The 26,298-nt window shown below is 46.4% G+C and overlaps 1 protein-coding gene across 14 annotated transcripts in view; it reads right to left on the reverse strand.

The window, feature by feature from the left end:
• PTPRK (protein tyrosine phosphatase receptor type K) overlaps positions 1-26,298 on the reverse strand; it is a 1,613,435-nt gene that overhangs the window by 1,245,367 nt on the left and 341,770 nt on the right. For all 14 annotated transcript variants that reach the window (XM_078648913.1, XM_078648910.1, XM_078648911.1 and 11 more), the window contains one exon: positions 7,395-7,517. In XM_078648913.1, coding sequence (XP_078505039.1) covers positions 7,395-7,517 — 123 coding nt within the window. The remainder of the gene's footprint in view (positions 1-7,394; positions 7,518-26,298) is intronic.

Genomic DNA, 26,298 nt, shown 5'->3' on the forward strand with positions numbered 1-26,298 from the left:
GGGATGTCTCTCACTCTCCGCAGGATATGGTCTCTGTCTCTGAAGTGCAGAAGACGCAGTACGATCGGTCGCGGAGGCGCCCCCGGTTTGGGAGGACGCGCAGGGACCCTGTGTGCCCGTTCAATGGCAAAGAACGTCGAAAGTCCCTCCGGGGCCATCTCTGAGCGTAGCCAGCCCTCCAGGTAGGCGACCGCATCTCTCCCCTCGGCTTTTTCGGGAACCCCCACAAGGCGAAGATTATTGCGCCGAGAGCGCCCTTCACTGTCCTCAGCCCGGAGCTCTAGCACTCGTACCTTCCGCGCCATTTCCGCCAGTGTCGTCTTTAGCTCCGCCACGTCCCCTGGCAAACTTTTCAGGGTACCCTCGGAAGTCGCTACTCGCTCCTTCAGCTTTTTGTGGTCGTCTTTTAGCAGAGACAGGTCCGACCCAATGGTGTCCATGCGTTTCTCAAGGGCCTCCCGCGACTCCACAATCGCCTGCATTATGTCCCCCAGGGAGGGGTCCCGCGGGCGGGATGGACTCCCGGCCCCCGCCCCCGGTGGGACTTCGTCCTCTGGGTGCCCCGGGTCGTCCAGCTTCAGTGCCTCGAAGCCCTTCTTCCTGCTGCCGCGTGTCATCCTGGCGGGCAGCTAGTGTCGCGTGCCCCTACCAGCCCCTGGTCCGCCTCACGCCCTTCCCCCACTCTGATCTCTGGGCCCGCGCCCCGTGGGGACCAGCCCTGTGCAGTAGCCCAAGTGCTGGGGCTCGTTCCACCAGGGTTGTGGGGCACAATAGTCCCGGGTCAGGGCACCTGACGTGGTTCCCGCGTCCAGACTGCTCAGGCCGGGTGCGCACCTGTAAGCCCCAGTCCCAATTCGGCGCGCAAGTCTCGGGTGCCTCCGGGCAGGTAGACGCTCCCTCCCGTCTGCAGAGCCAATGCTTCGTGGGGGCGGGCAGCCAGCCCCTCACCCCCTGTTCTCCTCCCTGTCGTCGCCCTCTCCAAGCGCCGGCGGGCCCTCTTCCACGAGGTGGCCCGGGTTGTCTAGTTTCCGGGCCTCGAAGCCCTACTTCCTGTTCCCCGCACCACTCTGCTGGGCAGCTAGCCGCTCGTGGCTCCGCGGCAGTCGTTAGCGGCACAGAGTTCTCCTGTCCTCCATGCCAGGTCCGCCGGAAAGTCTCGTTCCTTTCGCGCCTCTGGGCCCCGTCAGGCGGGGCTCCGGACCACCGAGCAATACAGTGGGCAGGCTCCGCTCCACCAGGGCCGCCGGCCACCAGTGCACCCCGTCTGGTCACTGGATGAAGTCTCTTCCTCCGGGGTGTGCCAGCCTGAGTTCGTGCCCGCTTGCGTCAGCCCCAAGGTGGTTCCCGGCGCGTGGGCCCTCCTGGCTCTTGAGCCTCCTCTTCCCCACCGACAGGCCTCTCAACGGCGGGCGGCCGGAACTCACTCCACCATCTGCGACCGCTCGGCGCTAGTCTGCTGGTTGTATGGGCACCGCTCTTCCCTGGGCAGGGGGGGGGTCCACCGGACTATCCCCGCGTCAGGAGGGCGGTCACAGCACTCCACGAGGCCCCAGGGTCTCCACGGACGGCATGTAAGGCAGGCAACTGCAGTCAGGCGGCGCCATGTTAGGGTCAGGCAAGCCGGTCGTCTCTCACCCCTCAGTCCCACATGATCTTTGGCGCCCGCCGCTGCTGCTCACCTCCGATGGGTGCAAGAGGCCTCCAGAGATAAACGCCCAAGATCCGCTGTGTCCCAGGGCTTCTCAGCTCTGCCCGGGGCTCCGTCGCCAGGCGTGTTAGTGCAGGACAGCGGCCGCCATTTTGGGCGCTCGTAGCTCCGGGTGCCCCGGTCACCGCCAACCGGTCAGCGGGGGCTCACCCAGGGGTCCCCCACACCTCCGGATTTCTCCCACTCGCCCTCGGTACACTCCTAGACACTTCTGTGGGCTCGGGGTCCGAGTCGGGACTCAGGATATGTGGTGGTGCGAGGCGGGCGCGGAGGAGCTCCGGAGTCCCGCTTCCACCTACATCAGCGCCTTAGCCACGCCTCCTAGATATTCCCTCACTGATGGTAAACGGTAATAACATTTTTATTCACCAAGACTTTGCCAAAGAAACTGTTGCAACACGTAAGGATTTTGCTGCCTTTCGTCCGCAGTTCAAAAGTCTTGGTTTCAAATATGGACTTTTTGATCCATCTACAATGCGCATATGGAAAGATAACTTCTCCAAATCCTTTCAACAACCGTAAGAATTGCGACACTTTCTTGATCAACAGGTTCAACATTCAATGGATACTCAAGACCCTTCTACCTGACTCTTTCCAGTTTGAAATTTGCTGACAGATTTATGAGTAATTTATGCATTTCTGGGCTCCAGCGGTTCTTGCCATGCTTGTAGAAAGTGTGTACGTTTCACTGTTCTTATTTATGTATCTGGTTTGTCTTTTTCTCCCTGTTTTCTTTTCTCCCTGTCCTTTTTACAAATCTAGAGTTACTGTTTTTCTTCTATTTTTCAGATATGCTTTTTTCACCTCTTCTTGTTCTATTGCTTTTCTTCCTTTGCTTTTTTCTTCATAATGTCTAATGTTCATAATATTAAAGTTATTCCTCTAAATGTGAAAAGTTTGAGACACCCAGTTATACGTACCAAGATTTTGGATTATTTAGGCAGTTGTAAAGCAGACATTTGTTTTATTCAAGAGACTCATATTGATGATAAAATATTACATTATATGAAAAAGAAATGGGTTGATACTATTGTGTCGTCTCCTGCTAATGGTAAGAAAAATTGTGTTGCTATCTAATTTGCGAAAAAATGACACTGTCAGTTTTAAGTAAAACTTCAGATTCAGAGCGTAGATATATAACAGTTAAAATTAAAATTCATGAATCAACTTTATTTCTGCTTAATATTTGCGGTCCTACTGCTGATGATCCTACTTTTTGGTCTAATATTACTACTGAAGTCTTAAAGTTGGGTAAAGTTCCGTTGATTGTTGGGGTGATTTTAATGTTATTGCGGACCCATTATTAGATGGGAGGACGACATTTAATACTAGACAACCTAAGGTTTTTCATGCTTTTAAATCCTTTATTCATACCACCAAGTTAGCTGATATTTGGCGACTGCACTTCCCTACTGATAAATGTTTTACCTTTTTTTCCAATGCCCATAATTCACATTCCAGAATTGATTCTTTTTTACTTTCTACACCACTTATCCACTCTGCATCTAAACCCATCATTGGTAATATTGATACATCTGATCATGCCTTAATTTCTTTTGTTTTAAATATATCTTCCACTTTTACTAAACAAACCAGATGGCATATGAATACTGGTATTGTTCTTAATGAACATAATAAGCCGAAACTATTAAAAGCCATTCATGATTATTTTTTGTTTAATCCGGAGGACTCTACTTCTATAGTCAACAGATGGGATGCCTTTAAAGCCTACATTAGAGCTGCTACAATTTCTATTATGGCTTATGAAAACAAGTCCTTTAATGCTAATATCAAACACCTAGAGAAGCAAATAGCAACATTTGAACAGTTATTTATTACCTCCAATAATCCTCAATATCGAGTTAAACTACAAAAGCTTCATTATGAATTCAACTCTATCCTCAGTAAAAGAGCTGGAGTGCAAATCTCTAAATTGAATGCTAGATTTCGTTTCAATGCCAATAGGTCTGGGAAACTCCTCGCAAATTATCTGCGTATCAAAAGAGATAAAACACATATTACCTCCATTCATGGTCCTTAAGGCAGGATTGCACTATCCCATATTGATATTATTAAAGAATTTCTGGATTTTTACTCAAATCTATATGACAAGCCAGATTTTCATGATAATTCATTAATTGACGCTTTTTAAAATGCTTGTGATTTACCCAAAATTTCACAATCGGATAGACTCGGATTAGATTTACCCATTACTACTGATGAAATTTTAACAGCCATAAAATATCTTCAAACAAATAAATCTCCAGGCCCTGATGGTATTCCAGCTGAATTTTATAAGGAACTTCAATCTCATCTTTTACCATACCTATTTCAACTTTTTACTTTTTTTTGGCTCTTCTGTGACTATTTCAGGTTCTTTTGCTGATGCTTTAATTATTGTACTTCCCAAGCCTGATAAAGATCCTACCCTTGTTTCAAATTATCGCCCTATATCTTTAATTAATCAGGACTGTAAATTATATGCTAAAATTCTTGCCTCTAGATTAGCTCCTGTACTTCACTCTATTATCCACCCAGATCAATCTGGATTTATGAAGAAAAGATATTCTGCTAACAACACGAGAACCTTATTGCATGTAATTGAACAGAGTCCTACTCTACTTGCGCCCTCCGGAATTATGGCTCTAGATGCAGAAAAAGCCTTTGATAAAATCCAAAGGCAATTTTTATTAAAGACTTTGTCATTTAATTTTGGTCCCTCGTTTATCCGTATGATTTTTGCCTTGTATTATACTCCCACTGCTCAGTTATTTATCAATGGCCAAATATCTACTCAATTTTCCCTTTTTAGAGGAACACGGCAAGGCTGTCCCCTTTCCCCACTTTTATTTCTGCTGGGAATTGATCCTTTTCTTAATCATATTAGAAATTGTGATGATATTAAAGGTATTACGATAAAGGATGTTACTATCAAAACCTTAGCATATGCTGATGATGTGTTATTCATCAGTGATCCAATTTCCTCTATCCCGTTCTTATTAGACATTATTACCAAGTATTCCACAGTCTCTGGTTACAAACTTAATGTTGATAAAACAGAATGTGTTCCCTTAAATGTTTTTTGTACCCCTGATATGTTACCTGTGGCAGATATTTGGCAAAAAAATGAATTGAAGTATCTTGGTATTTTGTCTTCGTCCTCCATCCCCAAAACATTAAAATTAAACAGTAATTTTGTTCTTGATTATATTAAGAATAAAACATCTAAATGGTCTTTCTTTCATCTCACTTGGTGGGGGAGGATGGAATCCATTAAAATGAATATTGCTCCTAAAATCTTTTACTCCCTCGCTATGATCCCTACTCAATTTCCACAAAAATTGTATAAAGATGTTGATACAATGCTTTCCAAATTTCTCTGGAATAATACATCACCTCGTATTTGTTACAAAAAACTAAAAATACCAAAATGTCATGCAGGTTTTGGGTTACCTGACTTTCTTTTATATCATAAAGCATTTATATTGAAACAAAGTTCTCTATGGTTTAATTCTTCCTCTATTCTTAAATCTCCTATTTGGTTTCATATAGAGAAATCGCTTGTTAATCCTTTACCACTACCCACCTTGCTTACTATGTCTCAAAAATCTACAGTTATCCACCATTCAGTTATTACCAAATCTTCAAAATTAATATTTAATGATTTGGACTCAAATGTTGCTTCTCCTATAAATACTACTACAGATGTATCACTCTGGCATAGTTCTGTTATTAAATTGAATAGAAATGTGAATTTTTGGAATTCTTGGATTTTAAGGCTGGTATATTTTATCTTAAAGATTTATTTTGTGATAATGCCTTTATTCCCTTTGACATTTTACAATCAAGGTTTCAGTTACCTAATGATGATTTTAATAAGTATCAGTCTTTATGTAATTCAATTTTGGATTCATTTCTGCATGGTATCCCATCTACTATTGCAACAGATTTGATCATTTATATTCAAGCTGTATCTGCATCTTCCAATGCAGTCTCTATTTTGTATAAAAAATTAGCTACTTCAATAGGTACCAATCTTAATGTAATTTCAATCTTTTGGAATACTGAACTTTCCCTTTCTCTGTCTAATGACACTGGGAAAGTTATTTGGCTTAATAGCATTTCTGGTTGGTTACCGGTGTCTCTCTACCAGACGAATGCGCATATCCTATTCAATTCTTTATGGACCCCAGTAAGTCTATTCCGTGCTAAATTACTTCCATCTGATACTTGTTGGCATTGCAAATTGCACCCTGGGTCCCTACAACATATGCTATTTGATTGCCCTTTCATTTCAAAATTTTGGTCTGAAGTTTGGGATATTATGATAAAAATATTACCTATTCAGGATGCTCTTTCCTATAAACTGTTAATTAGTAAATCGGTTGCTCTTGTACACCATCTTAATGACTCAGAAGCAAAATTGCTTAATTTCTTAATTGCGGCGGCTTTAAAATCAATCACTTTTTGTTGGAAAGATGCTCCATCTCTATCTGTTCATGTTTGGTGGTCCTGGATCATTTTTACAAGAAGAGGTGCTCAATTATCCCTACATGGAATTAATCATAACTCGCATTCTTATCAATCCTTTTGGTCACCTATAGATTCATATTTGTTGCTATGAAAGTATTTTCCACTATATCCTCTGTTTTTCATTACATTTTCCTGTATTTGCATTATTTGTATGTTATTAGTAACTCTAATTTATATATAAGATGATATAGTATGTACCTTTCCTTCCCCTGCCCTTTTCCTTTCCCCTTCTACTACTCTTCTTTTTTTCTTTTATTGATTGTAATTTCTTGAAATTTAATGACCTATTATATTTTGCTACTAATTTGCATCTATCAATTGTTTAGGTATTATTGCCCATGTTCACATTTTATGTGTTGTCTATTTATGTCATTTTTTCAGAAAAAATGTAATAAAATTATTCTGAACACAAAAAAAAAACAAAAAAACTCTGAAAGGATGTAAAAGCGAGTACTGCAAGTCATAAATGAAGAAAATCATTGCAAAAGCCGTGTCGCAGTTCAGCATAATGCCCTTCTTTTGTCACCAGGATCCAAAACAAATTAACAAGCTCTAGTGTGACTTCAGAGAGCAGCAAACCCAACTTCCGTCCTTAGCAGCAAGGCCACAGATTAGTCTGACCTCCAGTTGCCCCCAGCCCGGAACTGCTGCTCCCTTATTCCCCGTGCTTGGTCCCCATATCTAGCACATTTCCACCCCTTGACAACAGCCAAGTTTCTCCTTCTGCTTGGCAAGTAGCTGCATTCATATCGCTCCATTTATTCTCCACTTAACAATATCCCTGTCCCTTAAGTTTTCAGCGTCCTTTTCCATCCCTGATAAAAGTAGGAAGAAAGTTCAACAAAGAACCTCATTTTACATTCACAAATTCAGTTTTTGCAGTATATTTTTTAAATCAAGAAAGAATGATCGGGGTATGCAATCAGACCTATTCCAGAAAGGGTACTCCTGCCACCACTGAGCAATCGGTGTAGAACAATCATCACATTAAGCTTCCACCAATGTGCAAGGCAACATCATGCACACCAATGGAATCGCTCTTTTATAGACCAAGGTTCAGTGACTCTCCTTCCAAGCTTCTACCACTTTGCAGCCTTACTTGTTAATACGGATGCACATTTATTTAAAGCAGCTTCATAACATTTACTCCTACCTGGCGGCATCTCCGGAGGCAAGAAGTGAGGCTCATGAGCGCTGACATGCACCCAATCAAAGTCGTCATATGGGTCCTGATGGTAATCACAAGAGCCAAGACCATCATCGAAATTGCAGCCCCCTGAAAAACACACCGTAAAATATTTCACTAGTTGCAACAATCAGGTGTCTTTGGTTCGTGAAAATCTAAACTGTGAAACTAACAATCTTCATTATATGACTGTTTAGGTCGAGCTATTTATAGGTCGGAACGATTGTAGGGGAAACAACACTCTTGAACAAGCTGATTCCTCCCAATGCATGTGATCCATTGAAGCGTGGCGCTTGGCCTCACTCACACCTCATATGCTCCTTCCCTCCCACTCGCTCATACGCCCCCCCCCCCCACCCCCACCCGACACAACCTCGCACACCACCAGGCTCTTGAATCGCGACGCTTCACCAGTGCGTGCTTGGCCTCACTCACACCCAATATGCTCACTTCCCTGCTCCCCCGCCCCCCACCCCCATCAGACTTGTTCATGAAAGGCAGCTTTTTCTCCAGCTGTAATACCATTTGTTTCTTTGTAGATTATGTAATTTCACTCTGTGCCAGTTATTAGATTAAGTGTTTAGGTAAGGTCAAGACAAGTGTGATTATGGTTTTTTTATACCACATAATACTGTTCTACATTTTCTTAGGTCACATCTCTGTGTTCCTCTTTGCTTTCCACAGCTACAATGCTCAATTAGCAAGTGTTAGCTGGAAACAGACAACAGGCGCCACTGGGGCACAAGGCAGACAGCGCCATCCTCCTTGATGGTACCATTTGTCAGCTGGAGACAAAGCTGCCTTTCGTGAAAAAGTACGTCATGCCACAGAATTCACTTTAGACGATGCAATCTAAATTGAAAAATGCACGCGCTCTATATATTTTGAACAAATAACCCGGTAGTGTTTGTTTAAGTGGTTTTGTTCTTAAACAAACATTACCGGGTTGTTGTTTCAAAATATATAAAGCGTGTGCATTTTTCAAATTATATTGCATCGTCTAAAGTGAATTCTGTGGCATGACGTACTTTTTCACGCAAATCAGCCTTGTCTCCAGCTGACACATGGTTTCGTTGTTAAACAAACATGACCGTCTTTTTATTGATAAATAAATTGAGCGCATGGATTTGGCAAATGAGAATAGTGTGAAATTTTCCCAATGCCATCCTCCTCCACAAGGAATACCATTTGTATATTTGCAGATTATTAGGTAATATCCCTCTGTGCCAGTTGTTATCAGATTAAATATTTAGGTAAGGTCAAAGCAGGTGTGATTATGTTTTTTTGTTCAACAAAATACTGTTCTACATTTTCTTAATGCACATCTCTGTGGCGGTCTTTGCTTTCTACAGCTACAACGCTCAATTAGCAAGTGTTCGCGGGAAACCAACGACAGGCGCCACTGGGGCACAAGGCAGACAGAGCCATCCTCCTTCAGTACCTTCTCCCTTCTCCCATGGCAGAGCGTTAATTCTGCTTCTCCAGCTCCTTCCTCTCTGCTCTAAACAGACAACAGGCGCCACTCGGTCTGACTCACTAATACTCTCTATCACAAACTAACTAAATCAACCACTCTCAATAAATAACTAACTATTCCGATCTCTCTCAATAACTAACTAGCTCTCACGCTCAGTTGGGATAAATAAATAACTCTCCCACTCACTATCACTAAATAACTCTGCCCCTCTCTATCACATACTGACTCACCCAAACTCTCTCACTAACTAAATAACTCACTAACTCTTACTAATAAACTCTCACTAACAAACTCTCTCACTAACAATAACAAAATACGTCTCGAAAACACTGTCTCAATAACTAACTCTCACACTCTATCACACTAGCTAACTCTAATACTCTCTGTCACTAACGGAATCAGTCACTCATTCTCACTAACAAACTATCAAAAACAAAGTCACATTCTCACAATATCACTAACCCACTCACAAAAACAACTTCGCCAAAAAAAATTCACACTGGCACTCTCTATCACTAACTATCTCTCACACTCTCAAACACTAACTTACTCACACTCACTAACTAACAATCTCCCACAGCCACTAACTCACTCAATCACAGCCACTAACAAACTATATTTAAAACAGTCTCTCAATCAGTCGATCTAACTCAATGTCTCAAAATCACTCTTGCACACTTACTCTCTCACTCTAAAACACTCTTACTCACTCTTATACTCACTATTACAAACTCACTCACTTACTAAATGCCACAAACTCACAACTGATTATAACACCACCACACCCACCACCACGTCCACCACCATGTCCACCGCCACCACTTCCATCACGTCCACCACGAGGCCGCCCTCACTCACTCCATCTGTCGCCCTCACTCACTCCATCTGTCGCCCTCACTCACTCCATCTGTCGCCCTCACTCACTCACTCCATCTGTCACCCTCACTCACTCCATCTGTCGCCCTCACTATCTGTCACCCTCACTCATCTATCGCTGGCAGACTTCTTCAGGATTACCACCACCTCCACGTCCACGACCACCACCACCACATCCACCACCACGTCCACCACCACCACCACATCCACATCCACCACCACCACATCCACATCCACCACCACTACGTCTACCACCATTACATCCTACACCACCACCACATCCACCACCACATCCTACACCACCACCACATCCTACACCACCACCACATCCTACACCACCACCACCACCACATCCACCACCACCACCACATCCACCACCACCACCACATCCACCACCACCACCACATCCACCACCACCACATCCTACACCACCACCACCACATCCTACACCACCACCACCACATCCTACACCACCACCACCACCACGTCCACCACCACGTCCACCACCACCACCACCACCACCACCACGTCCACCACCACGTCGTCCACCACCACGTCCACCACCACGTCCACCACCACCACGTCCACCACGAGCACGTCCACATCCACATCCACCGCCACCACCACCACCACCACGTCCACCACCACCACGTCCACACCCACCACCACATCCACCACCACCATGTCCACCACGTCCACCACCACCACGTCCACCACCACCACGTCCACCACCACCACATCCACCACCACCACGTCCACCACCACCACGTCCACCACCACCACGTCCACCACCACCACGTCCACCACCACCACGTCCACCACCACCATGTCCACCACGTCCACCACCACCACGTCCACCACCACCACATCCACCACCATGTCCACCACCACCACGTCCACCACCACCACGTCCACCACCACCACGTCCACCACCACCACGTCCACCACGTCCACAACCACCACCATGTCCACCACCACCACGTCCACCACCACCACCACCACGTCCACCACCACGTCCACCACCACCACCTCCACACCCACCACCACCACCTCCACACCCACCACCACCACCTCCACACCCACCACCACCACCTCCACACCCACCACCACCACCTCCACACCCACCACCACGTCCACACCCACCACCATGTCCACACCCACCATGTCCACCACGTCCACCACCACCATGTCCACCACGTCCACCACCACCATGTCCACCACGTCCACCACCACCATGTCCACCACGTCCACCACCACCATGTCCACCGCCACGTCCACAACCACCGCCACATCTGCCACGTCCACAACCACCGCCACATCTGCCACGTCCACAACCACCGCCACGTCCACAACCACCGCGAGGTCCACAACCACCGCCACCACCACGTCTACCTCTACCACCACCACGTCCACCACAAGGCCACCTCACACTATCCATCAATCGCCCGCCCTGACTCCATCAATCGCCCGCCCTCACTCCATCAATCGCCCGCCCTCACTCCATCAATCGCCCGCCCTCACTCCATCAATCGCCCGCCCTCACTCCATCAATCGCCCGCCCTCACTCCATCAATCGCCCGCCCTCACTCCATCAATCGCCCGCCCTCACTCCATCAATCGCCCGCCCTCACTCCATCAATCGCCCGCCCTCACTCCATCAATCGCCCGCCCTCACTCCATCAATCGCCCGCCCTCACTCCATCAATCGCCCGCCCTCACTCCATCAATCGCCCGCCCTCACTCCATCAATCGCCCGCCCTCACTCCATCAATCGCCCGCCCTCACTCCATCAATCGCCCGCCCTCACTCCATCAATCGCCCGCCCTCACTCCATCAATCGCCCGCCCTCACTCCATCAATCGCCCGCCCTCACTCCATAAATCGCCCGCCCTCACTCCATCAATCGCCCGCCCTCACTCCATCAATCGCCCTCACTCCATCAATCGCATCACCACAGCACCACCACAGCATCACTCAGGGGCACCACAACATTACTATGCGATACCACAGCATCACTCGTCGCCACCACATCACTCTGCGCCACCACAGCATCAATCTGTGCAACCATTTAACAACAACTGGTTCAAATATGTTCTCTCAATGTTTCAAGCTTTATTACAAATGTCATAAAAAGATGTTAATATTTCACGTCTGTTCTTGGATTTTCGTCACAATAAAATACACTGAACATAATCTTCACAAAAGTTATTTTCAAAAGTTTAAACTATTGCCATTATAAATTACAATAGCTTTTATTTAAGTATTAATTATTAAAAATAAATAAAAGCCATTGTTATTTGTAATATCAATACATCTAAGTCACGTAAATACAACACATATTGCATTACAAATGCTATAGGGGTCACATTTGCGAAAGTTAGAAGTATTGGCATAGTAAATGACAAAGCTATTAATTTAGCTATTTTCAAAACCAACACAAATAAAAAATGTGTCATTTACAATACCAATAGCTCAAACTTTCCTAATGCGAGACCTATTGTATTGCAAATGCTTGTTTTTAGTTGGTTCTGAAAAACATTTTGCAAACCTTTAAGAATCCTTTACGCACATACAAGGGTACAAGCGTTTACGTTTTAGAGCAGATTTTCAAAGTAGGGGAATTCCTCTACTGTGTGGCCTCATCTCTCCATGCATAAACAGATTCAAGATGTACACGATCACACGTTTGTATATTAGCTTGAATCGTCCTCTATTTCCGATAGTATGCCTTGTTCACCGCTGTTCTGGCGAGGGTTGTGCTATACAAATATCAATGTTGACTCTAGACGGGCGGAATAAATTGGTAATTTCACCAGATAATTAGGCGCCAAAATTAAGATAGAAAATGTACAGCACACACACACTTGGGACAAAGGAAAATTAAAATGAGTTAAAAGCTAAAACGGAAAGGAAGTGGGTGGGAAAATTAAAAAAACCAAAATGATCAAATAAAAGAAAGAAGTGAAGGTACCATATCAATTATTTGCTCAGAACGTAAAAAAAGTACATTGCAGCTAAGCAAATAATTTGAAGTCACATTTGCCCCCAAACTGCACAAAGATACAGTAGAAGTCCTTTCAAATCACTTTATTTCAGCCATCAAACGTGTACGACAATTTTGAAATAGAATTTTTGCCCAACATTTCTATACAGTACCCATCAAGGTGTCCTGTGCCGACGGAACGTCCTGCTATTTAGTACTGCGACCGTAAGAGGTAGGTGACCCCCCCTCCTCTGCAGGTAGGGACAGCAGGTAAGACCCTTAGTCCTGCAGCGGCCAAGGCACCAACATGAATTAATTGTGTGTATAACGTTAAAAAAGTAATCAGAATTCAAGCGGTTTGAGGAGGGCCAGGGCAACATTAATATACTACCTAAATGGCTCCTCGAGACAAAAACATTGACAAATATAATCAAGGGTGATACAAACCCCAAAAGGGACACAGGACTGAATATTCTAGAGTGGAAGATAAAGCAAACAACAAGCCAGTTCAGTAAGTTGAAACAAGCGTTTTTAAACACTTGGCCCAAAAGAGCAATGAAGAAGGAATTCAACGGAAAGCCTGTCTACAGAAAGGAAAAGAGCGTACGTAATCAGAGCATCGTTAGAAAGAATCTGTACTTTTTAAAAGTATTCTATTGCATTAAAATCTATTTGTATGGATTAAACGACGAGCCTTTGTTTTGTGGGTTTGACGACTCTAAAGGACTTATATTATCAAATGGAAGGGCTGGTGTCAGGGAAATGTGGGGCAGCAGCACAGGGAGGCCCGTAACAAAATAAACATTAAAAAAACACTTCTGCTCCCCTTGCCACATGCTGAAGCCCCCAAACTCCCCTACAGCCAAATCCATTGGTCTCAGAGATCAGTGTCCGGATTAGTCGGAGCGGACTTGTTTTGCGCTCCATCCAGAGCTGGGTGACTGTGCCTGCTGGTCTCTCCACCTAGAAACACAGGTGCATTGGAGAGATGTAAGCACGTATGACGGTTTGGCCGTCCTAAGACAGCCGGACAAGTCGTCACGAGAACTGACAGCAGTGCCCATCCCTCCTACTCCCCCTGCTGCAGTGCTGTGGCCCGTCCCAAGACTCTGCTGCAAGATAAAAAATAAAATGATAATTTTGTATTTTTTTTTTCCTGGGGGGGGGGGGGGGGGGGGGTGTCGCTCCAGCAGAGGAGCCGTCGCTGTGGTAAAGTAACTTCCCAAACAGATTCGACATTACTTAAAGTACTTACAGTATCCACTCTTTTGAGGTGGGGTTTGGAAGGCTAGGTGGATGCCAGAAGACCAAAGCATGAGCAGAGGTGTAACCGGTGAGAAAACCCAAACTAATGCATTTAATAAAAAATGCTTCAGTTTTATGCATTGACTTTTGCAATGACATACTTTTAAATGATATTGATTTTTTTCAAATGCTAACCACCTTGTCCTCTGAACCTTACAGTTTCCCCGACCCCTTAACCCGGCAACAACACCAACGGTCAAGTTTCTGGCCTGCATTCAAGGGCAGACAGAGTGAAAGGGCACCAGAGTCGTACAATTAGCAGTAGGTTTTCAAACATGTATATGGCTTTTCAGGCTCCATTTACAGGCCTCCTCTTTTAAAGTAATCAGCTAAGTCCGTTCCAAAATGCAAATACATGCAAGGTTTGCTCTGCTAGAAGTGGATCTGCTTCGCCCATGGACAGACCAATAAAATACCAAATTCATTTGTAGGCGGATACAATATTTCAAAGAAACCCACTGCACTGAATAAGTTATTGCTTGTAGGTTCCTTTAGCAGCCTAAAGAAAGCAATAGAGAAGGGAGGCTAATTTAGAGCCAAGACAGTATACCATGGTTTCCTCTTTTGTGCTTAATCAGCTGCAAGCTAGAGTTCGTATTGGCGCAGGGCAGCTCACACCTTCTCATCACTCAGTTTAAACAAAATGGTACAATAAAAAATATCAGTATGAGAGTCTGGCGTAGTGGCCCACACCAAGTTCTCTTCAGTCAGCCATGCTTTTGAAAAGGGTGGGCAAGGACGAATTGAAACCTAGAACACTGGGGTCAGCTTCTACCTGCTGGACGTCTACGGGATGATATTAGGTTACGTTTTTTAAAATGTAATGTTTCCCCATAATATTTTCTTATAAGTTTGATTAACTTAATATTGGGATTTTTTTTTGGTTGTTTTTTTTGTTGCTTCGATGTCACATTTGGAAAATTTCTTATTTTACGATAATGTTTAAAACTTCGTTTGAGAAAAAAAATGACAAACTGTTAGTGAGATCAATTATTCTACTTAGACTTTTTCTTTAAACTTTAACTCCTAAACACAAACCAAGTATTGATGGTGTAATAATAATTGAAAACATTTTAACAACTGATTTTAAGAAAGGAAGGGAAGAACAAAGGAAAAAGCGGAGTTCAAGAGAAAGGAAGGTAGGGAAATCGAAGAAGGAAGAGTAAAAGAAAGGGGAAAAAGAAAGAACGGACAAGGAGAAAGGAATTTGGGGAAGGAAGAAAAAACCAATGTTAAAACATAAGAGGGAAGGAAAACATAAGAGTGAAGGAGAGTATGAACAAAGGTGATGGAAGACAGTAGGGAACGGAGAAGTTCGACAGGATGAGTGGCTAAAGGAAAAGGAAACGAATCACAGAGGGAAAGACAAAACAAGCATTTGCAATGCAATAGGTCTCACATTAGGAAAGTTTGAGTTATTTGTCCTGTACATGACAAATTTGTTATTTGTGTGTTATTTTTGAAAATTGTGAAATTAATAGCTTTGTCATTTACAATGGTAATACTTTAATTTTTTGAAAATGTGACACCTATAGCATTTTTAATGCAACATGTTTTGTATTTACGTGACTTAGAAGTATTGATTTTACAAATGTTTTAAAAAAAAATAATAATACTTAAATAAAAGTTATTGTAATTTATGATGGCAATAGCTTAAACTTTTGTAAATAACTTTTGTGAAGATTATGTTCAGTGTATTTTATCGTGACTAAAATATAAGAACAGAAGTGAAATCTCAACTTTTTTGTGACATTTGTAATAAAGCTTGAAACATTGAGAGAACATATTTGAACCAGTTGTTGAATGTTTGAACAGATTGATACTGTGGTGGCGCTGAGTGATGTGGTGGCGACAAGTGATGCTGTGGCGTTCAGTGATGCTGTGGTAGCGCATAGTGATTTTGTGGTGCTCCCGAGTGATGCTGTTGTTGTGCGATAGATAGAGTAAGGGCGATAGATGGAGTGAGGGCGATAGATAGATGGAGTGAGGGCGATAGATAGATGGAGTGAGGGCGATAGATAGATGGAGTGAGGGCGATAGATAGAGTGAGGGCGATAGATAGATAGAGTGAGGGTGATCGATAGAGTGAGGGCGATAGATAGAGTGAGGGAGATAGATAGATGTGTGTGGTTGTGTGTGAGGTGTTGTATGTGTGTGCGTGCATGGTTGTATGTATGTGAGTGTGCGGTTACAGAAGGATGTATGTGGAAGAGAGCAGCAGATCAGCATATTATAAGAGAACAGGGAGTTAAAGAAGGATGCGTGTTGAAGAGATCAGCAGTTCAGCACAGGAGAAGAGAACAGGGAGTTGAAGAAGGAGGCGGGTGGAATCGGCACAGTAGAAGAGAACATGGAGTTAGAGAATGACGCGGTGTAATAGAGCAGTAGATTAGTATGGGAGAATAGAAGAGAACAGTGAATTAGAGAAGGAGGTGGGTGGAAGAGAGCATCAGATCAGCACAGCAAAAGAGAACAGGGAGTTAAATAAGGAGGTGGGTGGAATAGAGCAGCAGATCAGCACAGGAGAAGAGAAGAGACCAGGGGGTTAAGTAAGGAAGCGGGTGAAAGAGAACAACATATTAGCACAGGAGAAGAGAACAGTGGGTTAGAGAAGGGGGCGGGGTGAAATAATAGCAGTTTAGCACAGCAAAAGAGAACATGGAGTTAGAGAATGACACGGTGTAAGAGCAGTAGATTAGTATGGGAGAATAGAAGAGAACAGGGAATTAGAGAAGGAGGTGGGGTGGAAGAGAGCACCAGATCAGCACAGGAGAAGAGACCAGGGAGTTAAAGAAGGAGGTGGGGTGGAATAGAATAGCAGATCAGCACAGGAGAAGAGAGCAGGGAGTTACAGAAGGAGGCGGTGTAAAAAAAGAGCAGATCAGTAGAGGAGTAGAGAATAGGGAGTTAGAGAAGGAGGTGGGGTGAAAGAACAGCAGATCAGTACCGGAGAAGAGAAAAGGGAGTTAGATAAGGAGGCAGATGGAAGAGAGCAGCAGATCAGTACGGGAGAACAGAACATGGAGTTAAAGAAGGAGGCTGGTGGAAGAGAGCAGCAGATCAGCACAGGTGAAGAGAACATGGAGTTAGAGAAGGAGGTGTAGGGGGAAGAGAACAGCAGATCAGCACGGGAGAAGAGAACAGGGATTTAAAGAATTAGGTGAGGTGGGGTGGAAGAGAACAGCAGATCAGCACAAGAGAAGAGAAAAGGGAATTAGAGGAGGAGGCTGGTGAAAGAGAACAGCAGATCAGCACAAAAGAAGAGAAAAAGGAGTTAGAGAAGGAGGCGGGTGAAAGGACAGCAGATCAGCACAGAAGAAGAGAAAAGGGAGTTAGAGAAGGAGGCGGGTGAAAGAGAACAGCAGATAAGCACAGGAGAAAAAACTGGGAGTTCGAGAAGTAGGTGGAAGATAGCTTAAAGATTATCACAGGAGAAGAGAACAGGGAGTTAGTGAATGATGCTGGAGGAAGAGAGCAGCAGATCCACATGTGAGAAGAGAACAGGGAGTTAGAGAAGGAGGTTGTGGAAAGGAACAGCAGATTAGCACAGGAGAAAAAACAGGGAGTTAAAGGAGGAGGTGGGGTGGAAGAGAGGAGCAGATCAGCACAGGAGAAGAGAAGCGAACCGGGATTTAAAGAAGGATTTGGGGTGCACGAGAGCAGCACATCAGCACAGGAGAAGAGAAGAGACCAGGGAGTTAAAGAAGGAGGCGGGTGGAAGAGAGCAGCAGATTAGTACAGGAGAAGAGAACATGGAGTTAAAGAGGGAGGCGGGTATAAGATAGCAGCAGATCAGCACAGGAGAAGAGAAGAGAAGAGAACTGGGAGCTAGAGAAGAAGGTAGTTGGAAGAGAGCATCAGTTCAGCTCAGGAGAAGAGAAGAGACTAGGGAGTTGGAGAAGGAGGTAGGTGGAAGAGAGCAGCAGATCCGCACAGGATAAGAGAACAGGTAGTTAAAGAAGGTGGTGGTGTTGAAGAGAGCAGCAGAACAGGACGGGAGAAGAGAACAGGGAGGTAGAGAAGCAGTTGGGTGGAAGAGAGCAGCAGATCAGCACAGGAGAAGAGAATAGAATAGGGAGGTAGAGAAGGAGGTGTGGTGAAAGTAGGCATCAGATCAGCAGAAGTTAACAGGGAGTTAAAATGCAATGCAATATGTTTCTCATTTGGAAAGTTTGAGCTATTGCTATTGTAAATGACCAATTTTATTTTAATGTTTTGTTGTGGAAAATAGTGAAAATAATTGCTTTGTCATTTACAACGCTAATAGTTATAACTTTTGTAAACGTGACACCTATAGCATTTGTAATGCAATATGTGTTGTATTTATGTAACTTACATGTATTGATATTACAAACACTGGTTTGGATTTGGAGGGTGGAGTTGGAGGGTGGAGGGTGGGGGTGGAGTTGGAGGGTGGGGGTGGAGTTGGAGGGTGGGGTGGAGTTGGAGGGTGGAGGGTGGGGGTGGAGTTGGAGGGTGGGGGTGGAGTTGGAGGGTGGGGGTGGAGTTGGAGGGTGGGGGTGGAGTTGGAGGGTGGGGGTGGAGTTGGAGGGTGGGGGTGGAGTTGGAGGGCGGGGGCGGAGTTGGAGGGCGGGGGCGGAGTTGGAGGTGGGGGTGGAGGTGGGGGGCGGAGTTGCAGGGTGGGGGCGGAGTTGGAGGGTGGGGGCGGAGTTGGAGGGCGGAGTTGGAGGGCAAGGTTGGAGGGCGGATTTGGAGGGCGGATTTGGAGGGCGGATTTGGAGGGCGGATTTGGAGGGTGGAGTTGGAGTTGGAGGGTGGAGTTGGAGTTGGAGGGTGGAGTTGGAGTTGGAGGGTGGAGTTGGAGTTGGAGGGTGGAGTTGGAGGGTGGAGTTGGAGGGTGGAGTTGGAGGGTGGAGTTGGAGGGTGGAGTTGGAGGGTGGAGTTGGAGGGTGGAGTTGGAGGGTGGAGTTGGAGGGTGGAGTTGGAGGGTGGAGTTGGAGGGTGGAGTAGGAGGGTGGAGTAGGAGGGTGGAGTAGGAGGGTGGAGTAGGAGGGTGGAGTAGGAGGGTGGAGTAGGAGGGTGGAGTAGGAGGGTGGATTAGGAGGGTGGATTAGTGAAGAAGTGTGGCTCAATGGTTAGAGCGGCAGACCCTGATGCAGAGGTCTAGCCCGGGACCAGGGTTCAATTCCCCGCCTCGGTGGGTCTTGGGCTCAAAAAAAAAAATTCCACGGACCTGATAATTCTCGCATCGGTGCCTATTCCAATCATGGAGTCCCACTCTGCAACTCTGGGCAATAGCTTGCTTAATCTCCACAACGGCCCCCACAACGCTAAGGATGCCTGGCCTCCACCTTGGGGGTGCCCAGGAGTGGACACCTCACAGGGAAAGCCAGGACGGGTTCCACAGGTATTCGTACAAGCGCCTTGAGACCCTTGTGGGTGAGTAGTGCGCTATACAAGTATCAATTTACATTAGGAGGGTGGATTAGGAGGGTGGAGTTGGATCGAGTGGTGGGCGGATCAAGTGGTGGCGCTAGAGTGTGTGCGCTAGAGTGTGTTGGATAGGGTGGTGGATAGGGTGGTGGATAGGGTGGTGGATAGGGTGGTGGTGGATAGGGTGGTGGCGGATAGAGTGGTAGAGTGTTGGTGGTAGAAGGCTGTACTGTGTGGGAGAGAGAGTGTGTGTGTGAGAGAGAGAGTGTGTGTGTGTGTGAGAGAGAGTGTGTGTGTGTGTGAGAGAGAGTGTGTGTGTGTGAGAGAGAGTGTGTGTGTGTGTGAGAGAGAGAGTGTGTGTGTGTGAGAGAGAGTGTGTGTGTGTGTGAGAGAGAGTGTGTGTGTGTGTGTGTGTGTGTGAGAGAGTGTGTGAGAGAGAGTGTGTGAGAGAGTGTGTGTGAGAGAGTGTGTGTGAGAGAGTGTGTGAGAGAGAGTGTGTGAGAGAGAGTGTGTGTGAGAGAGAGAGTGTGTGAGAGAGAGAGTGTGTGAGAGAGAGAGAGAGTGTGTGTGAGAGTGTGTGAGGAGCGTAGAACTGGCTTACGATGTCGGGCACTGGTTGAAGCGGAGGGCGATACATGTGAGGAGTGTAGAACTGGGGTGCGATGTCGGCACTGGTTGAAGCTGAGCAGCAAATTTGACACAAAAGAATGCATGTGCCACGAGCGCTGTGAGGGGGCTGGGCAAGCATGCCAGCATTCACGAGCAGATGGTCCTGTTTATGACCTACGGAGCGCGTGAAGTGGCTGGTGGCAAATGAACTCAAAGCGGCTGGTCGCTTTGATGTTCTTAGCTTGTCTTGCTTAGGGGGAGAGGGGAGAGGATTTCTGTGCACATGCATTTCTCACATGAACTGCATGGAGTCCGCAGTGTTTAGAGTTTTGAAAGTCGCTTACTATATATCTCGCCGAACAATGCTTACGCATTGCTTCAACGAGACCTAAAAACAGGAGGGAAAAGTGTGAAGTATTGTGAGTAAAGGAAAAAGGCATGGGGAGAGAGAGGCAGATCTAGGGTTTGCAGACTTGTAAGATTGTCCTTGAAACTAATCTTTCTGTGATCTGATATCTTCCTATTTGAATGTTCAATCATCTTTAGATCTTGCTGGCAAAAGGCCGGTATGCTGCAAGTTTACATCAAAATGAAAGAAACCATATTCACGTTGACAGATTACAATATCTATCTCGCTCAAAGGAGGGGGGGCGGGGGGCAATTTTAAATTCACCAAAGGCTAACAAGGTAAATCGGATAAAACAAGCAGATAGGTAGACGATGGACAAATAGATACGGGAACTAACTGCTCCATGCCAAATGGCAGCCCAAACATTTATGATGGCCATACCTAACTTAAGATAAACCATTTTTAGAGCTCGCGCCCAGCGTTGCACTGCATAGCATTCCTTGCGCAGGCGAGAGCCCTTGTGTCCGGGGTTTGAAAACGGACCCCGGAATTGCACAAGCTTGTGCATGTGCTTTTCCTGGTGGGTTCCGCTATTGGGCTTTGCGTGCGTGTTTTTTGTAACAGAGCACGCAATAGGCCAAAGGCGGGCGCATTGCTCCACCCTTGGCCTATTGATGTCTGTTACGCGCACCGAAGCCCATGTTTTCAATTATCGTGCCCAGACACTGGCGCGATAATTGAAACATATGTCTCGCGGGCGTGTTTAAACTGCGTCGGATTTATCGCACAGCTAACTCCTCTAATCAGAAACACGCAAATGAAGTAACCGGTGAGGAGAGGTCATGTAGGATGTTTATGGATCTGAGACAGCCAAGATACGTTAAGCGCTCTCTCTAATAATTAACCAGTGAAAGCAGCCCTACGCTTCCAGGCTATCTCTGGAAGGGGGCAAGAGGTGGTACGCCACCATGTAGTGGTTGACAGCCACCGTAGATGTGCCCGACCCCCTGGCCTACGTCTGGGGGCCCTGTGCCGGGGGGGAGGGGGTAGGTTGTGCCACTAGTCCCATATGTGTACTCTAGTCCAAGACAGGATGGGGAGGGCTGCGCATGCAGACCTTTGTAGATTGGAGGCGCGCTCTGCAGCAGTGGCTTACAAGGAGAGACTTCTGTGTCCCTAGACCAGCACGTGTACCATGACTCGCTAATTCCCCACCCCCCGGAGTAATCCAGGGATAACAATGGGGTGGGGGGGTTTATGAGCAGGCCAGACAGCTCCCAGGCCCACGGGGTGGCGGACGGTGAAGTGGAGGGGAGGGTGGGGGGTGATAGTTGGACGGCCAATGATGAGGATAGTAGGCCTTCGCCGCTCCCCACGCCCGAAGATCACGGCGTTATGTTAGTTCCGCCTCAGCTGCGGGGGCCAGCCTTCTCCCAGCCCCCTTCCTTGGAGAGTCTGATGTTCTTCTTTATGGTCTTAATGGCGAAGGGCGGCGGGCAGCAGGAGCCAGCATGTGGTGTGAGAAGTGCCGCTCTTGCTACTACACATGTGGATCGGGGCGAAGATAGAGAATGCGTCGCCATCTAGGTCAGATGGAACAGGAGGGGGAAGAGGCAGATGCCCCACTCAACAGCCAGCCCACCTGTGTCTCTCGGAGCACCATGTTAGTAGGCCTCTATGATAGGTTTGAGTTGGATTTGCGGGCACTCCAGCAACATGTCTTGCCCATACCGCCCACTCCCTCAAAACACAGGGGCGCTGATGAAGCAAGGGAGGATGTCGGACCACTGGGTGCAGGTTGGGCTCCCCCAGCAAAGGTACTCACTGCGAATCCAATAGATATGTGAAGGGCGCAGGCACTGGATCTTTTAGGAGAGGATGAGGAGACAGACAGCGCAGCCCCAAGCCTCCGCGATCCGTTCAGTGTACCCAGGAGTCTCTCCAGCCTCATGGGCGATGCAATGGTGGCCGTGTTGAGTGACGTTACTCTGCCACGTCTGCCGGGGTGCGATGGGTGATAATCTCGGCATGTAGGTCTGGGAGGCAAGGCACAGGTTGGCCCCCACCACATGGTGCACGGGTCCGGTGGGCCTTTCAGTCCACAATAAGCAGCTTCAGGAATCGCTCAACAGGTGGCAGGCAGATGTGCCGGCCCGATGGTGAGTCTACGGTGTGTGGTTGTAGACCCGGGATGGCCGCGCGGACAATGTGTCCTCCTTCGTAGAAGCGCCCACAATCAGCCCAGGCCGCGGAATCAGCCACGCCTTGCCCGCAATCTCGGGGAGCCAGTCCAGGCCACACAGGCGCAGCTAGTCACTGAAGGGCACAACGGGTGAATGGTTGCGCCTTCGGCCCAGGCAAAAAAGGCTCAAACGATGCTGGGGGGGTGGTGTTGGTAAATAGTGGGTTGTCTGTGTAAGGGCAGTTACTGCCAGTATTAGTACGGACGATGGCAGATCATGGGTCGTGGTGTACAGCAGCTCTAAAACACATCCAACATCTTTCCATAGCTGGCCACACCCCCACTGCCAGACTCATTTGAGTTGACTACACAAGTGTGATTAAGTGGTCAACCACATACACAACCCCACACACACAAAACCACACACAAAACCACCCCAACCACACACACAACCACACCCAACCACGAGCGCACACCCAACCACACACACACACCACCACATATAACCACACACACACACACACACACATCCACATATAACCACACACACACACACACCACCACATATAACCACACACACACACACACACACATCCACATATAACCACACACACCACCACAACCACACACCACCACAAACACACACCACACACACACAACCACACACACACACACACACACGACACACAACCACACCACCACAACCACACAACCACAACCACACAACCACACCACCACAACCACACCACCACAACCACACCACCACAACCACACCACCACAACCACACAACCACACACACAACCACACACACAACCACACACACAACCACCCCAACCACACACACAACTACACCCAACCACGAGCGCACACCCAACCACACCACCACATATAACCACACACACACACACACACACACCCACATATAACCACACACACCACCACAACCACACACCACCACAAACACACACCACACACACACACACCACACACACACACACCACACACACACACACCACACACACACACCACACACACACCACCACAACCACACCACCACAACCACACCACCACAACCACACCACCACAACCACACCACCACACACACAACCACACACACAACCACACACACAACCACACACACAACCACACACACAACCACACACACAACCACACACACACAAAACTACACACACACAAAACTACACACACACAACCACACACACACAAAACCACACACACACAAAACTACACACACACAAAACTACACACACACAAAACTACACACACACAACCACACACACACAACCACACACACACAACCACACACACACAATCACACCGTCGGTGCACGCTTTCACCAGGCACAAACACCAACAGCCGTCAGTGCACGCTACCACTAGGCACACACCACCAGACGTCAGTGCACACTTTCACCGGGCACAAACACCAACAGCTGTCGGTGCACGCTACCACCAGGCACACACCACCAGACGTCAGTGCACGCTTAGGCACACACCACCAGACGTCAGTGCACGCTTTCACCAGGCACACACACACACACACCACCAGCCGTCAGTGCACGCTTTCACCAGGCACGCACGCTTTCACCAGGCACACACACTCCACCAGCCGTCAGTGCACGCTTTCACTAGGCACACACCACCAGCCGTCAGTGCACAATTTCTACAGGCACACACACACCACCAGCCATCAGTGCACAATTTCTACAGGCACACACACCACCAGCCATCAGTGCACACATCAATTGTTAACGCATCCACAATTAACTATTGTAGCAATTGCAGTAGAGCGCACTTTACTTTTAAACATATTCATCTAAAGCACAGCATGCCACAATTTATAGACTTTTGTTGCAATTGGTGTTGCAATATTTAGCAATGCCAATAGCTCAAACTTAATTAATGCGAGACCTATTGCATTGCAAATGCTTGTTACTCTTTGCAATGCAGCATGTTTACATAAGTGTAGATGGAAAGGATACTTAACTTAAAGCTATATAATGCTTTCCAGAGTGCCCCGATGCGTGGTCTGCAAGCCCTGTCACATGCATAATGCAACAGTACTTAAATTTACATAAAAAGCCGAATAATCAAATGACGGCAAAGCCAATCCTCCTATAAAATCAACAAGCCTTTAGTCAAGACGGAGATCAACAAAGAAAACACAAATTAGGCATTTTTTGTTTCATTACCTTGTGTAATGTATTTCAATTTTTAATTTCAGGCTCATTAATATTCTCATTAAAAATTGCTAATTTTGTAATTTAATCGCAAAAACTGTTAGCCTGGCACATAGCAGCTGCCGTTCAATTTAAAAGAAGCATGCATCACAAGGAAAACTACAAAAAAAAGTTATGCTATTGAGTTTCTTCTACAATACTTGTGAGCACTGTGCCTCGATCAGCAGTTCCTTATGGTCGCAAGGATGAAACTTGATCTGGGCAAATTAATGTCTGTAAACCGATCTGCGAGTGTAAACGGGCACCGATCATTGTTTGAAGCATCGAATTGGTGTCCATTTCAGAGTGCAATGAGCTAATGTAAGGCATTGCCTACAGAAAACAAGCAGTGGCAAATCCAAAAGGGCTCATCTACGTGAGAGCAGTTGGCTTAGCCAGTGTGTTTTAGCCATGTTGTACACCAGTATGGCTGCTGCTCAGCATGGCAAAGTGGCGTGGAGCAGAGTGGCGTGGCGTAGAGCGACGTGGAGCAAAGTATCGTAGATCGGGTTCAAATTGCATGATTGTATTTCCAGCTATGTTAATGTTTCTCGCTATATGATAGTTTCTTTGTTGTGAGCGTCTAGGTTGAATAAATGAATGATGACTGACTGAGCGGAGTAGGGCGGCACAGAGTAGACTAAAGTGGAGTGGCATAGAGCGGAGTAGTGTCATGGAGTACAGTGGAGTGAATCATGTGATATGTGCCAGCTTGCATCTGCTGCTTCAGTGTGTCCAATCTAAAATGATGAAACCAAGAACCAAATCCTCTCAAAACCTGACGGCAAAATTAAACTAGCTGAGCTGCCGCTGACCACTGAAGACAAAAGAAATGAGTAACGGGCACTCCAACCAATGCTAAGGAATAGGCGGGCTCTAAGCCCCTTTTAGGATTGTTCAAGATGCATGCATGCATGCATGCAGCGTCAGGTGAGACCTGAAGAAGAACGTCTTAAGACAGCCATACTATTTCACGACTGGTTGGCACCATGACCTACTCGTGTCGGTTACAGACTGGAAAGGTTATCAGAAATTTATTTTTTAATCATATCTCGAAAACCCTTAGTGGATGGTCCAGTCGGCTATAGCCAAACACTTAAAATGTCGATGTAAGTTTTGAAAGAAGGCATAGATAAAGCTACAGCACAATAAAAGTCCGTCCTGATTTTCTCTTCTCCCTCACATTGCCAAATCCACTACTGCACCCCCCACCCCAAAACCCTACCATGAATTACCACTGCCAACACAAACTATAGCTTTTAAGTCTATGGTTTCTTTTGCTACTTAACCCATTAAATCCTTCCTCAGGCCAGAGGTAATGCCAAGCTGAGAGTGATGAATCACGTCTATCTCGTCTCTAAAGCATAGATTTCTCTTTCCTGTCGCATGGTAGCCAGTATTTCTAGACCGAAACCGTATAGCTTGGAGCTTGTTTACCCAGCTAAGACTTTTTTTT

This window comes from Lissotriton helveticus, chromosome 6 (genome assembly GCF_964261635.1).
Source record: "Lissotriton helveticus chromosome 6, aLisHel1.1, whole genome shotgun sequence".
NCBI lineage: Eukaryota > Metazoa > Chordata > Amphibia > Caudata > Salamandridae > Lissotriton > Lissotriton helveticus.